Source organism: Saimiri boliviensis, chromosome 1, assembly GCF_048565385.1.
Source record: "Saimiri boliviensis isolate mSaiBol1 chromosome 1, mSaiBol1.pri, whole genome shotgun sequence".
In the NCBI taxonomy this organism is placed as follows: domain Eukaryota; kingdom Metazoa; phylum Chordata; class Mammalia; order Primates; family Cebidae; genus Saimiri; species Saimiri boliviensis.
The window spans coordinates 199,538,499-199,555,415 of NC_133449.1; the positions used below are offsets into that span (position 1 = coordinate 199,538,499).

The window sequence follows — 16,917 nt, forward strand, 5'->3', positions numbered from 1 at the left end:
AATATTAATTCTTCTGATACATGAGTATAGAATGTCTTTCTATTTATTTACATATTCTTCAATTTCCTTCAACAGTGTTTTGTAGTTTTCTTTGTAGAAATCAGTCACTGTCTTTGTTAAATTTATTCCTAGAGTTTTTTTTCTATTATAAATGCGATAAATGAGATTGCCTTCTTGATTTCTTTTTCTTCTATTTTATTATTGGTGTATAGAAATGCTATTAATTTTTATATGTTGATTTTGTATCTTGTAACTTTACTGAATTTATCAGTTCTAAAGTCTTTTGCTGGAATCTTTTTTTTTCTAAATATAAAATCATATTATCTGCAAAGAGAGACAATTTCACTTCTTTTTCTTTTCTTTCTTTCTTTCTTTCTTTTTTCTTTTTTTTTTTTTTTTTTTTTTTTTTTTTTTTTTTTTTTTTAGATGGAGTCTTACTCTGCCTCTCAGGCTGGAGTACAGTGTGGTACAATCTTGGCTCATTGCAACTTCTACCTCCAGGGCTCAAGCAGTTCTCCTGCCTCAGCCTCTCAAGAGTGGCTGTGTCATCACGCCTGGCTTCTTCTTTTCCAATTTGGATGCCTTTTACCTCTTTTTCTTGCCTGATTGCTTTGGCTGGGACTTCTATTACTGTGTGGCATAAGAGTGGTTAAACTGAGCATCCTCGTCTTCTTCTAGTTATTAAAGGAAAGGCTTTCAACTTTTCCCTATTCAGTATGATGTTAGCTGTGGGTTTGTCATATGTGATCTTTATTGTTTTGAGGCATGTTCCTTCTGTGCATAGTTTGGAGACTTTTTATTATGAAGGGATGTTGAACTTTATCAAATGCTTTTTCTGCATCTGAGATGATCATATGGTTTTTGTCCTTCCTTCTGTTGTGTTATATCATGTTTATTGATTTGCATATGTTGAATCATTCTTGAATCCCTGGTATAAATTCAACTTGACATTGTATTATCTTTTTGATGTGCTGTTGAATTCAGTTTGCTAGTAGTTTGTTGAGGATTTTTTAGTGTATGTGCATTAGGGATATTAGCTTATAGTTTTCTTTTTTTGTTGTACCTTTTCTGCTTTTGATATTAGGGTAATACTGGCCTTGGGAAATGTGTTGAGGAGATTTCCCTCCCCTTTAACTTTTGGAAAGAGTTTGAGGAAGGCTGATATTAGTTCTTCCTTATCTATTTGGTGGAATTCAGCAGCAAATCCATCTAGTACTGGAATCTTCTTTTTTTGGGTAATCTTTTTATTAGTGATTCAATCTTGCTCCTCATTATTGGTATGTTCAGCTTCTGTATTTCTTTCTGAGTCAGTCTAGGTAGGTTGTATGTTTTCAGGAATTTATCCATTTCCTCTAGTTTTCCAGTTGTTAGTGTATAGTTGTTTACAGTAGTCTCTGATGATCTTTTGTACTTCTGTGGTATTAGTTGTAATGCCCCTTTTTTCACTTCTGGTTTTGTTTGATTGGGGCTTCTTGCTTCTTTCCTTGGTCAGGTTAGCTAGCAGTTGATCAGTTTTATCTTTAAAAAAATGTTCATTTTGTTTATCTTTTTTGTATTGCTCTTTTAGTCTCAATTTTATTTATTTCTTCTTTGATCTTTATTATTTATCACCTTCCACTAATTTGGAGTTTGGTTCGTTCTTGCTTTACTGGTTCCTTGAAGTGTATCATTAGATTGCTTATTTGAAATTTTTCTGTTTTTCTTTGATGCAGGAATTTATTGCTATAAACACCCTTCTTAATACTGATTTTGCTGTATTCCACAGGTTTCAGTATATTTTGCTTTCATTTTCATTTGTTTCAAAAGGTATTTTTGATTTCCATGTTAACTTCTTTACTGATCTAGTGGTTGTTCAGAAACATGTTGTTTGATTTCCATGTATTTTTCTACTTTTCAAAGTTCCACTTGGTATTGATTTCCAGTTGTATTTTGTTGTAGTCTGAGAAGATACTTGGTATATAATTTTGATTTTAAGAATTTGTTGAAACTTATTTTTAGCCTAGCATATTATCTAACCTAGAGAATATTTCATGTGCTAATGAGAAGAATGTGCATTCTCTTGTGTTGGGAAAAATGTTCTGTAAATATCTGTTATATCCATTTGGTCTAAAGTTCAGGTTAAATACAATGTCTCTTTGTTGATATTCTATCTAAGTAATATGCCTCATGCTAAGAGGGGAATGTTGAAGTTCTCCACTAATAATGTATTATAGTCTATGTTTCTTTTTAGATCTAGTAGTATTTGTTTTATAAATCTGGGTGCTCCCATGTTGGGTGCATATGTATTTAGAATTGTAATATTCTCTTCCTGGATTGATTTCTTTGTCATTATGTAATGATCTTTGTCTTTTTAAAAAATACTTTTGACATAAAGTCTGTTTTATCTGATAGAAGTGTAGCTACTCCTATTTGCTTTTAATTTCAATTTGTGTGGAGTATGCTTTTCCTTTACTCTCAGTCTGTGTATCTTTACAGGTAAGGTATATTTCTTATAGGCAGCATATAGTTAGATTATGTTTGTAAAAAATGTATTAAGCTAGTCTATATCTTTTAAGTGAAGAATTTGTTCCATTTACATTTAGGTTATTATTGATATGTGATGTTTTGTTTCTGTCATATTGTTAACTGTTTTCTGGTTTGTATTATTCCATTTTCACATTGCTATAAAGAAACACCTGAGACTGGGTAATTTATAAAGAAAAGAGATTTAATTGACTCACAGTTCTGCATGGCTGGGAGGCCTCAGGAAACTTACAATCATGGCAAAAGGTGAAGGAGAAGCAAGGGCCTTCTTTACAAGGCAGCAGGAAAGAGAGAGCAAAGGAGGAACTTCCAAAGACTTATACCATCAGATCTCATGAGAACTCACTATCGCCAGACTAGCATGGGGGAAACTGCCCCCATGATCAGTCACCTCCATCACGTGACACGTGGCCCTCCCTTGACATGTGGAGATTACAATTTAAGATGACATTTGGGTAGGAACACAGAGCCAAACCATATCATGGTTGTTTTGCGAATTTTTTGTTCTCTTCTTTTTCTCTTATTGTTTGTCCTTGTGGTTTGCTGATTTTCTGTGGTGGTACTATTTGAGTCTTTTCTTTTCCTCTTTTGTGTCTTTGCTTTACCTGTGAGGTTTATACTTTTGTATGTTTTCATGATAATAACTGTCATCTTTTCTCTTCCAGGTTTAGGACTCCCTTGAACATTTTTTGTAAGGCTACTCTATTGATGATCAATGTTATTAGCAATTTCTTATCTGCAAAAGGCTTTATTTCTTCTTCATTTATGAAGGAAAATTTTGCTGGATACACTATCCTTTGGTGCCAGGGTTTTTCAAGTGTTTTTTTTCTTGTATCAATTTGAATATATCATTCCATTCTCTCTTAGCCTGTATGTTTCTGCTGAGATATCTACTTTTAGTCTGCTCAAGGCTGACTAGATTACTTTTCCTTCTGTTTATTTTAGAATTTTCTCTTTATCTTTGACTTTAGATAGCTTGACTATAATGTGCCATGGAAAAGGCCTTTAGCGTTGAATCTGTTTTGGGATTGTGAGGTCTCCTCAATCTAGATGTCTAAATCTCTTGGTAGACTTGGGAAGATTTCACCTCTTATTCAGTTAAATAATTTTTTGAACTTTTTCATTCACTTTTTACCTTTAGGGATACCAATAATTCATGTATTTGGTCACTTTATGGTGTCACATATATCACAGAGACTTTGTTTATTCTTTTAAAAAATTTTTTTCTTTATTTTTGTCTGAGTTATATCAAAAGACCTGTATTAAGGTTCTGAGATTCTTTTGTTGTTGCTGTTGTTTTAATTTATTGTTTAAACTCTTGATTGTACTTTTTATTTAATTAAAGGAGTTCTTCGATTCCAGATTTTGTTTGGTTCTTTGGTATGATATGTGTCTCTTTGATAAATTTCTCATTCATATCTTGAATTTTTTTCTGATATTGTATATTGTTTTTGAAATTCTCTTGTATATCATTGTGTTTCTTTAGTGTCATAATTTTGATTTTTTTCCCCATGATTTCACACATTTCTTTTTGATTGGGATATGTTACTGGGGAATTATTGTGTTCCTTTGTAAGTGTCATATTTCCCTATTTTTTCATATTTCCTTACATTGATAACTGTGTATCTGGTGTAATAGAAATGCATTCTAATTTTTTGAATTTGCATTCACAGTGGAGGATTTTTTCCTGAAGATATATCCATAGTGTTGGTTAGTAGGGCCCTTTGTTTTTGATTCTGAGTACATGCGGTTGTGCAATCCTTATACAATTTCTTTGGCTGTAAACAGCTTCAGTGTTATCTGTGATTTCTCAGTGGTTTAGGGTATGGTTAAAAGTGGAGGCTGTGGGGAAATTTGGCTGGGGACAGGGATTCTAGATGGGTTAGTCTTTGATTCCCAGTGGTGGCAGCAGTGGGATGAGTATTCCTGTTCTTCTGGCCCCTACAAGATACTTGCTCTGGTATTGGCAGGAGCAGGCAGGCCAATTCTTGGGCCTCTAGGTATTCTGCTTAGCTCCTGATAGTGACAGTGGTGGACCAGGCAGGTGAGTGATTTCTTGGTTCCCTGGGTAGGTGGCATGGTGTGGGTAGTAGTAGTAGCAGCGGTGGGACAACCTTCTGGGTCCTGAGCAGTGCATACTGACGTTGGAGATGGTGACAATGCAGTCTCCACCCACAGCCCCAGTCATGCAGCTTTCAGGCTTGCTTATTCTCAGTTGTAGCAGCACTGCAGTGCTACACATAAAGGTAAGGAGCCCTTCTCTTTGCACATGAGCTGATCGTGGAAGTCATTCCACCAGTGGGAGTGTGGTCACCATGCAGGGCCAGAAAGGAGCCATTAGGTTCACCTTCCCTAGCTTCTAGTGGCAGCAGCAGTGGCTGAGCCTGCAGAGGTATGCAGAGTGGGAGAGGGTGTCCCTGTGCATGAGCCTAAACATGGAGGCCACTCCACCAGTGGAGTGGGATCACTGCCCTCAGCCCCAGGTAGCTGGCTTCCATTTGGGTTCCCAGTGGCAGCAACTTCCATTTGGGATGGTGGGTGGCACAAATGGAATCTCACTCTCTGCTCACAAGCCTGAACACAGAGTGTATGCTGCTGCTGGGGCAGGATTTCTTCTCATAGCCCCAGACAGGAAGCTGTCAGGCTCTGGAAAGTGTGTGCTTTTGTTTTCTTTGATCCAGGAACTGCCATGTTAGTGTACTGTGCCGTATCTTTTCTGGAAGTAGTACTGCTTGTGGGCCACAGTACTGGGGCCCTGTAGCACCTTTGTGTCCAGCAGTACTCTGTCATTGTAGCCCCCTGGGTAGACACTGAGGAATGTCAGTGGGGGCTCCTGGGATATAGAGATACAAAGGCTATGTTTCTAAAGGGAGGATACAGCCCCATGATGGCTGTGCTTTCACAATGGTACCCTGCTGTAGTTGCTTAGGTCTCAGGGGTGTGAGTGAACCAGCACAAGTTCTCTGCCTGGTGCAATGCCCTTGTGGGGTGTCTAGCTCACTATCCATGTTAGTGTCAGAACCTAAGTGGGTAGAGCAGCTCTGCCATGGTTCAGATTGTAGCAGTTCATGGTAGGAACATAGACCCACTGAAATTTTCACACCCGTTCCCCCAATAGCAAATCCCTATGTGTTCCCAGATGATTTTACTTCCCTTCTATATTAGTTCATTCTCACACTGCTATAAAAGAGTACCTGAGACTGGGTAATTTGTGAAGAAGAGAGGTTTAATATTCTCACAGTTTCACAGGCTTAACAGGAAGCATGACGGGGAGGTCCCAAAGAGCTTATAATGATGGCAGAAAGTGAAGGAGAAGCAAGCACATCTTCACATGTCAAAGCAGGAGAGAGAGTAAAAGGGGAAGTGCCACACACTTTCAAACAAGATCTCAGGAGAACTCACTATCTCAAGAACTGTAGAGGGGAAGTCTACGCCCATGATCCAATCACCTCTCACTGGGCCCCTCTCCCAGCACCTGAGATGATAGTTTGAAATGAGATTTGGGTGGGAACACAGAGCCAAACCACATCACCTCTGTGCCAGAGGTGTTTCCCGTAAGTTCTCTGTTGGACTCCAGTGTTCCCTCCTAGTTGTTCTATCTGCGGTGTGATTATTGATTCATAATTGTCGTTCTTCTTTCTGGAGAGAGGGAGTATGCAGATTTACTAATTTTTAAAATTAGTAAGCTTTAAGCTTGCTCTTTATTGTTCTAGCTAATATAAACTGTCTTGTGGAAATAAGCACGCCCTTTATCTATAAGCACTTTGAACTCAAGAAGCAAGAAACCATTTCAGTTGTCCTCCTTGCCTTTGCAGGGTTTTCATTATGTATCTGAAAGACTATTGGAAACCTCTCTTTTGCTTTTCTTTTGACAGAATGCTTTATTAAAGGGTATTATCATAGAGGCATCACCCACTGTAGGTGCGTTGTTTTGTTCTCCTTTGGAGAAGTAGCTCAGGGTTGAATAGATCCAGAGATACATGATCCCCAAATATTATTTTCTTTGTATTTTATTTACATTCTTTCCTTCCTATCTAGCTCTAAGTGTACAATATTCTTAATTATTGAATTCTGCCTACAGAAGTATACAGAATAACATATGAGCAACAGCAGTTTTATATATATTAGATAGAAATATAAGTGGTGCTCCTCGAGATTCTATGCAAGAACATAAAACATGTAACTATTAAAATACAAACATAATAAATATCCAGCCTTCAATTTCATAGTCAGCTAAAAGGGTCAGAAAAAAGAGGAGAGATGGAAATAGAAAGAGAGAAGAAGGAGGTAAAGGTCAAATGAAGGAGATATGGGAGAGCTGAGAAAGAGAAACTAACAAGCAGAAATTCAATGTAGGAGGCAAAGCTTGAGTTGTCAAACAACAAAGAGAATATGTACACAAATAATACATGAAGAACGATACATAGAAAGTCCAATATACAATATGGAAAGGTAGATTTGTCAATAAAAATTTGGCCTTCAAGAATATTAAGATGAAAGCTTTTAAAACCATTTTTCGAGTATAGCTATAACTAAAGTTAGTCTCTAGGCCAGGTGAAATTTTGACCAGATTGAGGTATAAAAATAGATGTTATTCATACTGACATGCTTTTCATGTATTTTCTATTTTGTTTCCTATTACATTTTTGAATATTATATTCCTTTCAGTATTTTTATCTCATCCTTGTAAAATACTAAATTATCCCCCTTCTGATTAGCTATTCATTTATTGTCTATATCTATGAAGTAGTTTCCTTTAATTCTGTATTTTAATATTCTTTTAATTTTTTTCACATTTAATTTCAGTCTCTTAGAGAAACACAATACTATAATAAAGTTGTCTATATCTTTGAAGAGATGTCTTGGGCATACCCTATAAACATGTTATTTTTACATACCTTATAAGTCTACAAATAGTATATGTTTATACTTTATGAATACATTTATAAATAGTAATAATGTATTCTCAAAATTTATTTGTAATAATAGAGGGTTTTAAGAAAAAAAAAATTGGAAATAACTGCCATACTAGAAAGCTCATGGCTTTTGGAGCAATATATACATTCCTGGGTTCAAATTCCAGTAATGTTCCTTATTTGCTTCATAGTGTTGGATGAAGCACTGAGATTTCATTAGATTTATCTTTTTAATGTTATTTTCTTTTTATATGTGTATCTAATGATACTCTGCATTTCTGTTAAGAGAATTTGGAGATACACACAGACACACACACACACACACACACACACACACACACACACACACACAGGATAGTGACAGCCATTGCTGTTATTTGGGTCTTCTCCGTAATTCAGCAACTTGTATTCTGTTTATTTCTGTAGTTAATTTGTTTTTTCTATTTTTCTGTAAAATGTTGCAGATTATATATTTTTGCAGACATTCTATTTTATGTATTCTGTGTGAAACAAACTATATTTTTACTAATCTTACAGAAGTAAGATTTTGCATTGCTTATTTAATAATGACTGTGAGAGGTCTTTTTTCCTGAGGGAATATGGAGCTTAGCACAGCATACTATGAAGAAGGAGGATAGTTTTCAACACTGACTAACGCAATGGTTCTCGAATTGTTTTGACTGAGACACATAGAAAGAAATATCTTTTGCATTGCAATCAGCTAATATAATATACACTCACTTATATACTGAAACAAGAAATTGTACAACAAACTATGTTTTTTCTTCTCTTTTATTTTATTTAAAAATATCTCAATTGATTTCATGACTCCTTTAAGGGGCATGACTTGCAATTTTAAAAACACTGTCCTAAAGGACATAGAACAAAATAGCATTTAGTGTTGGTCATTATATGTAATGTAGAGATGATTTATAAAAGTTTTTTTTGGCTGAACTAGTATTTCAATCTTGATATAAATGTTTTAATGTTATTTCAAAAACAATATTGAGTGAATTTAAAATTGTTTTCTCAAAAGAAAATGTAATAATAAAATGGTTGATTTTTCTTATGGATTTTAAACATTTATTGATGCAACACGAACACGCGTTTTTCTTTTCTCTTTTGACAGATTGGCTATTTGGTCTTCTTACGGCTTTTTATATTTTTCCTGCATGGTCACCTAGAAAGTTTTAAACAACATTTACTTAGGCTTCAACCATATTTATATGGTAGGATATCTTTTATTTTTTGCACTTATGAATGTTTTATGTTATATTTTGAGAGGCTCAGACTATCACTATAAAGAACATAAGTTGCATTTTATTTTTCGTGAAAGAGGTGTGGTGTTGAGGAGCACAGCTTCAGGGCCAGATTACATTTGTTCAGCTCCCTGTCCCCCCAACCCCATACATTTTTATTTCTTTGTAGTGAGAACATTTAAAATTTAACTCTACTTTTTTTTCCAGCAATTTTGAAAAATGCAGTATTATAAACTGCAGTCATCATGTCATGAAACAGACCACTATACCTTATTTCTTCTGTCTAACTGAAGCTTTGCACCTAATACCTACCACATCCCCAACCATTCCTGCAACCTACTCCCTGCCTTAGACACTGGTGACCCTCATTCTGTATTCTACTTTTTACTTTGCCACTTGAGTGTATGAGCTTTTTTGTGACTCAATTTCCTTATTTGTAATAGTGTCTACCTCCTTAGATTTCAGGAAAGTTAAATTCATACTTTAGTAAGGTTCTGGACTTGGTGATCAACTGAATCTAAGCAATATGTAAAGAAGAGTGAAGAATTCAAGTGGGAGCTGAAGTTTTGCATATTGAGTAATAGCATGAGACAATGATAGTCTGAACTAGGAAAAATTTGGAGAAATATTGGTTGTATTGAATTTGAAGGTCACTCAGGTATATATACCCAGCAAGCTATTGAGAACATAGGTTTGGAACTAGGGAAATAAGTGAAGCCTGCCTGGACTATGGAATTGACAGTCATTTACATTAATATGGCTGAGGGTGAGGGGCAGGGAGAAACTAATTCCAGTAATGAAATCTTGGGAAACATATACATTTAATGGATTATTGGTGTAACAGAGCTCAGTAAAGGAGAAATAAGAGAGATAAGAGGGAGTGATTATGTTTAAGGACAGAAATTCAAGATCAACATTGCCATAGAAATATTACATAGCAGAAGGTCTGACAAATAATGGTAAGTTTCTGCAATCAGAAAATCACTGCTGATCTTGGGAGCATACCCAGTGGAGAGGTGGAAGCAGAATTCAGATTGGAGGTAAACAAACAGTGAGGGAAAATTTAAGCATAAGGCAAAGATTGTGACCTATTTCAGTAAAAGCTTAGCTATAAATATTTATGCTGATATGTAAATATGTCAATAGTTTAAGTGGAAAACCAAAGTCAAAATATTAGTATATTGTAGGATAAGGAAAGGAAGGATTCAAGATAAAGAAAGGGAATAATATTTGATGAAAAAGTCATGGTGGATGGAACCATGACCAAGAGAATAGCAGAAGTGTTTTGGAGACTTATCAGCCAGTACCATTAGCGTACGTACCGATCAGATGTAGCTGTAGACAGACAGAATAGGAATTCTTGTCTAACATTTCACTTGTTTTTATATCTTCATTAAATTATACAACTTCTTAACTCCTCATGGTGTTTGGCATAGTGGCTTATCAAATATTCAGATGATTACAACAAATGCACTTTGAAAAATTATTTGAGTAAAAACCTCAAGTTCTCATATTAGCTTGTTATCGAGGATATACACCCCTAGTCTTTCTTTCATACGCAAGAATAAAATCCCCAGTTGTGCCCTCTTACCAACTATCGTAGAGGCTTAGGGTACAGCTTTACCTTTAACAATAGGCTGTTTTCTACCGAAGCTATCAGCAACTCTACCTCTCCACATAGCTGTCCAGTAGAATGGTCATTATTGATTTTTCCATTGCGTGGATGGATTAAAACCCAAAGTGTGTCTTAAAAACTTTTTTATAGAAAGAGCAGCACTGAGATGGTTTTATTAAATATAACATGGTGTTATGTTAAATTACATTGTTGTAGCCTATATTTAAAATATTTATTTTCAAAACTAAATAATAACATCTTGAGAAGGAATAAAACTGGAGAATGTTGGTCTAGAATCAATGACATTGATTTGTTTGTAGAATTACAATGTCAAAGTATCCATTATGAATACAGCATCTATTATAACTTGATTTATTTTCATCTGGAAGCTTCCAAGCATTGTTGAACAGTAACTGTATTTAATTGGGCATTCAATGATTATGAAATTGCTGTTCTGAATTATATAAACTCTTGTGTATAAATTATTTACCATCTAGTTTTCTATTACACCACCAGGGGGCATACATAACATTATAAATCTTAAATACAAAACTACAGCGATTTCTGCATCTAAATACTGAATTTAATTATAGTTTAATAGCTAAAAGACAAATGAAACACAATGCCAAACATTAATGAAATATTTCTCACAAATTATTTTTCTTACAATAGCACTTTCTTTCTCTGGAGAATCATATTACAAGTATCCAAACATCTTTTCAAATGTGCAATTCATCCTGAAAGCCTCGGAAATTATAGATAAAAGAGAACTCCGCTCTGAATCAATTTTTAGCCCTGTGGAAAATGAAAAAAGATATGAGAAAACAGATTCTGATATGGTGGGTAATCTGGTATGGTGGGTATATCCTGTTGCATGATGCATCAGATATGATTACTATGATTAAATAATGGTGCTTATCAATACAGTAGGCATTGAGAAATGATGAGTTTAGCTGTAGGAGAGGGGTGAACAGCAAAGACATGAATTTCATGCAACCAAATGCACATTTCCTGGACAGTAGTTAATAGGATGAGTAGTGAGGTATCAATATATACTACTACTACTTTAAATGGAGTAATGCCATAATACCTTCTTCTTCATAAGTTCCATCTCACCTACTTAATTAAAAATTGCAACAGAATTGAAACTGACTTGTAAATTAACATTTTAAGATATTATATTTTTGTTAAAGGGAAAGTATGTAAAGGTCAAATTACGAAAGCAAGTATATTATTTTGATGCTTTCATAATTCATATGAAATAACATTTAATGGCTGGGTTTAATTACATTTAATATTTAATAACATTTAATAACATTACAGACATGAGCCACCGGACTTTGGGAGGCCTAGGCAGGCAGATCACCTGAGGTCAGGAATTCGAGACCAGCCTGACCAACATGGAGAAACCCCATCTCTACTAAAAATAGAAAATTAGCAGGACGTAGTGGCACATGCCTGTAATCCTAGCTACTTGGGAGACTGAGGCAGGAGAATCACTTGAACTGGGAGGCGGAGATTGCGGTGAGTTGAGACGGCACCATTGCACTCCAGCCTGGGCGACAAAAGCAAAACTGCGTCTCAAAAGAAAAAAAAAAGAAATAAGATTTAATATGCTATTAAAATCAACCAAAAACTTTAAAAAATAGTTTAAATTATGAAATAATAATCTTTAGATTATGATAAATCTCTTAATTTCTAACTCAGATATTAATAATCCTTTAAAAATTGTCCTAATTATATAATTTGTTTGTATATAATAAACTAATTATGTAAACCCAAGTACAGTGAACCATATAATTGTGCATATGCCTTATAGATTAATACACTTCAAAAGACAACTTTTAATTTCTGGGGCCAATAATGCCTTTCTTTCCTCACGTATTTTCCAAAAAAGAACAGTAAGCATTTCAAAACCTTCTTTTATTTTTTGTTAAACATATTTATTATTTGGTAGTTTACAAATGGAAAATTTGTGTTTCTAGCAACTTCTAAAAAAGGAAAAATACACTTAACATAATGCAAGTTGAAACACTTAAGGAAATTAAAAGAAGATTCCCTTTTTAAATATTATCTGTTACCTTATAATTTTCCCATGCTTCCTGTGAGTCCTTTCTAAAATCAGCTATAAATTAAATATATAAGAAAAAAACATTCAAACACATGTATTTGTAGTCTTTCCAGGCCTAAGTGTTTTCTTTTTGGCATATTACCAGTTCACCATTTATATAACAAGTGACATTTACCAAGTAAATTGAGCCTTCTGGTTATAATTACTAATGAGCACAAATTGCCTCATGTGAGAAAGGGATCTGTTTTTAAGTTTGAAAAATGTTTTAACAGTAAATATGTGATGTAAGATACTGAGCAACAGAAAGAGCACCGGTCATGAAGAGAACAGACCTGCTTATGAAATGGTTCTGTGATCTAGGAAAGGTCCATCAGTCTTGCCAAACTTCCACTTACATGTCTTTAAAAAGTCATCATTATTGTCATATTCATCATCATCATCATCAATCTGCCATAACCCTTCTACAGGGTTGTTATAAAGATTGCAAAAAAAGCATGTGTTTGTGAAATTGTTAGATGCCATGCAAACATGAATAATAATTGTTGAGGAATGTATTTAGGACCTCACTTAACCCTTGACAGTGAACTATAATATTTTCATCTAAGGACGTTAAGTATTTTGACTTAATGTAGTGATTGAAATGTTTTTCCTTTAAGCAAATAAGAGTCCATGAAATCTTAGCAACGTGAATGCTCTGGCTATGAAGTAGGCAATTGTCAGTGTTGATTCTGATGCTCTTTAAGAATGAATCCATTTTGTCACTCTTGGTGCACACACAAAGCAAGCAAATGGAAGCTTACTGCTGTACAGCTCAGCCTGAATCGGAAGGGGCAAAAATGTCAATACATTAAAGGAACATATCGGCTTAGAGTAGGACAAGTCACGAAATCTCTCTGTGCCTTTTTCTGCTTTGTAGAACAAAGCTTAGATTCAATCTCTTCTAAATTCTATTTCAGCTCTATCCATGTGATTCTGTAAGGGGATTATAACAGAGTTTGGCCTATCAGGTTTATCGCCCTTCTTTTTCTCCTCCTCTTATCTCATAATATAAAGACTATAAATATAGGATAGTGTAGCCCTAGTGCTGCTAAAATTGCTGATTTGGCTAATCAGCACTCAGTCAGTGCTTGACTCACGTCTTAAAGTTTCCCAGTTTCAGCCCAATTTCTCCAGTACAGCCAGCCCTTCCAGTTCAGTTGAGTATTTACTCGTTCAATACCCATCTCTGTCACCTGGGAAAGGAAAGAGGAAAAAGATGTAAAAATGATAGAAATGGAAATATAAGGGCCGGGCGCGGTGGCTCAAACCTGTAATCCCAGCACTTTGGGAGGCCGAGGCGGGTGGATCACGAGGTCAAGAGATCGAGACCATCCTGATCAACATGGTGAAACCCCGTCTCTACTAAAATACAAAAAATTAGCTGGGCATGGTGGCACGTGCCTGTAATCCCAGCTACTCAGGAGGCTGAGGCAGGAGAATTGCCTGAACCCAGGAGGCAGAGGTTGCGGTGAGCCGAGATCGTGCCATTGCATTCCAGCCTGGGTAACAAGAGCGAAACTCCATCTCAAAAAAAAAAAAAAAAAAAAAAAAAAAGAAATGGAAATATAAAAGACATTTGCATCAATCTCTTCGTCTTTCCTCATGATTATTTTAGTATATTATAGCAGAGGATTTGTGAATTTATTCTTACAGCCCTTATTATTTGATAATGCTAAAAGTTTCATAGCAGCATACTTTGGCCCCTGTAAAGTATTTGATTTTTAATGTTCTTACCTGCATTGAAATAAAAGCATAATTACTTCATTTGTTGTCAAAGTGCTACCAAAATTGCATTGGAAATTTTATAGGATATTATGGTACGTTACGATACATACCATGTGAGCATAGGTTCCAGTTAAGAATAGGAAATTTCCTTTCCTCTGCTGTTGGACCCCATTTCTCTTTTTAATGCCTTTTTACGTGATCCAGACACAGGGTTTCCATTGACTTTGACAAATGGTGCACTTAATTAGCTCTTTTAGCAAGGCCAGAATGCTGGATTGAGTTTCTCATTCTGTCCTTTGCTCACAAGCAAAGCTGAATTTTCTAAGCAGAGTTGCCATATAGTAGTAATAACAGTTCTTTGGAGCAGATAGACTTAAACCCTGCTGCAATGCAGTAGGCCTTTTCTTAAATAGTTTCATCTGTTCCAAAGTACAAATAGTTCTCTGAAAACTAGCAAACACAGTTTACATTTTAGTGTGATTAGCAATCTCATCCTCTAACACTTTAAGTGTTAGAGGCATTACCTAAATTTGGGACATTTTGTGGTATCCTATAATGGTAAATGGTTACTAAGAATTATTAGACCGAGACATAAATTCCTTAAAATTAGGAGCATTATTCTATGATTCACGTCATATTATCCAGGTAACACTGTGTACTGAGAGATCCTTTCATGGCAATATCAACCATCCCCAAAATGACTGAAAACTAAAACTACTTGAAACCCAGAAAGCTGTCCCTGAGCAGCCAAAATAGAGCCCATGCTTTAAAGCTCATTTCTGTTATAAAAGAGAGCCTAGTCAGACACTCAGAATTTATGTATAAATTTGCATAACATTTAAGCTGGTGTTGTTATCTGAATTTTCAGCCAACAGTAGATTAACAACACTTTTGTAGGTGGGCTTCTCAAAGTAGGCATCGTTCCAGCTACAAAGCTGAACAGCAAGGGAGGGAGATGAAAGAACTGTGGAAAGTGGTTATAAAAGCCAAAAAAGAAAGGAAGGGAGGGGGTTAAGGAGGGAGAAAACAAAGAGAGGGAGGGAGGGAGAGAAAGAAGAAAAAGAGGGAGGGGACAAAAGTTCTCTGGGAGTCATTTAAGGCAGTGCTCAGTGCTTTTCAAACTGTGGTAAAAGATCTTCCCTAATTTATGTTTACATTTCCAAACCATCAAGATAATTTTGTAAAATATAACAACGAATTATCGAAAACTAAAATAGAGAAGACATAAAAATATAAGCTTTAATTTATATTAGACTGAATATATATAATTACTTTGTCAAAATTGGTATGAAAGCTTCTAAATATATATTTTTCATTTTTGTGCTCTCATTAACAGTTTGCAAATGGCAGTTATCTGCCAACCACACCTTGAGCAGGACTGACTTAGTGTAAAGGCACAGAACTCCAAGAGAAAGCAACATTGCTCACTCTTGGTCTTCTGCACTAATGATATATGTGATGATTGTATTAAATCACATAATCATCATCATTATATTAATTCATCCAAGTTTAATAAATTTATTTTTTCTTTGGAGAACTTTCTTGCTAAAGAGTATGCCATGTGTGGTATACTATAATCCCAGCACTTTGGGAGGCCAAGGCAGGTGGATCACCTGAGGTCAGGAGTTTGAGACCAGCCTAAACAAAATGGTGAAACCCAGTCTCTACTAAAAATACAAAAGTTATCTGGGTATGGTGGTGGGCACCTGTAATCCCAGCTACTCGGGAGGCTGAGACAGAAGAATTACTTGAGCTCGGGAGGTGGAGGTTGCAGTGAGCGGAGATCGTGCCACTGCACTCCAGCCTGGGCAACAGAGCGAGACTGTCTCATTAAAAAAAAAAAAAAAAAAAAAAAAAAAGAATGCTTGAAATACATAAAATTCCTGAGACTAAATAATAAGCCCCACCTGTCAGGAAGGGTTTATTACTTGGACAGAGAAAAAGAGAGAGAGAGAGAGAGAGAGAGAGAGAGAGAGAGAGAGAGAGAGAGAAATACATACCACAAGGAACTATGGGATATCTTCATAAGATTGTGTTAGAAGCAATCTACTATAGCATTTGGACCTTATTTGGATGATCTTGGGAAGAGTCTAAGGAAGGAAGAATTTTCTCTAGAGGTTTGATCCTGTCAAAAAATGGGGCAATTCTGTGATTCGGTATTTTGTGGGTGGCCAAGTGACTTTGTTTATATCTGTGCTTAGAAAAAAATTGTCAAGTGACTTTATTTATTATGGTCTCAGAGTAATATTGTCTGAAATTGCTATTTTGTGAGTTTATGTACAACAGGAGATCAAAATAACCTGGCTGTGCATATCAGACCAGCTTGTAATAGTATTTCAAATCAGTCCCAGATGTAAGAGGATGCTTTTTAATTTCTCCACAATGTGTAAAATTGACATAATGTAAAATTGAAGATAAAACTTAAATCTTGTTCATTGTCTAAGTCCTGATTTTTTTCTTTACTAAATACATTTGAAATTTTCTCTGATGATAGTACGTAAATACATTAATGCCAGAATGGTTGACCTAATTGAATTGTTCATATAGTCCTGCAATATCTATGATTAAAATAATATTTATTATAAATTAGCCAGTCAAGTCATTCCAAGGTTTTAAAACATATTTAAAGTAAGTTTCCAATCTGAGGACTGTCAGGCATCCAGGCTGAGACAACTAGAGCAATTTGAGAAAATAATTATTTATATGGGTTCCAGTTTTGGGATAGACTCTACCACAAAGCAGAAAATTGAGTTATATGTGGATTTATTG

The 16,917-nt window shown here is 35.3% G+C and overlaps 1 protein-coding gene across 4 annotated transcripts in view; it reads left to right on the forward strand.

The window, feature by feature from the left end:
- The window catches only part of TMEM232 (transmembrane protein 232), a 342,108-nt gene that overhangs the window by 97,072 nt on the left and 228,119 nt on the right, over nt 1–16,917 (forward strand). For all 4 annotated transcript variants that reach the window (XM_074382794.1, XM_074382800.1, XM_074382803.1 and 1 more), the window contains 2 exons: nt 8,569–8,668; nt 10,986–11,152. In XM_074382794.1, the coding sequence (XP_074238895.1) occupies nt 8,569–8,668; nt 10,986–11,152 (267 nt within the window). The remainder of the gene's footprint in view (nt 1–8,568; nt 8,669–10,985; nt 11,153–16,917) is intronic.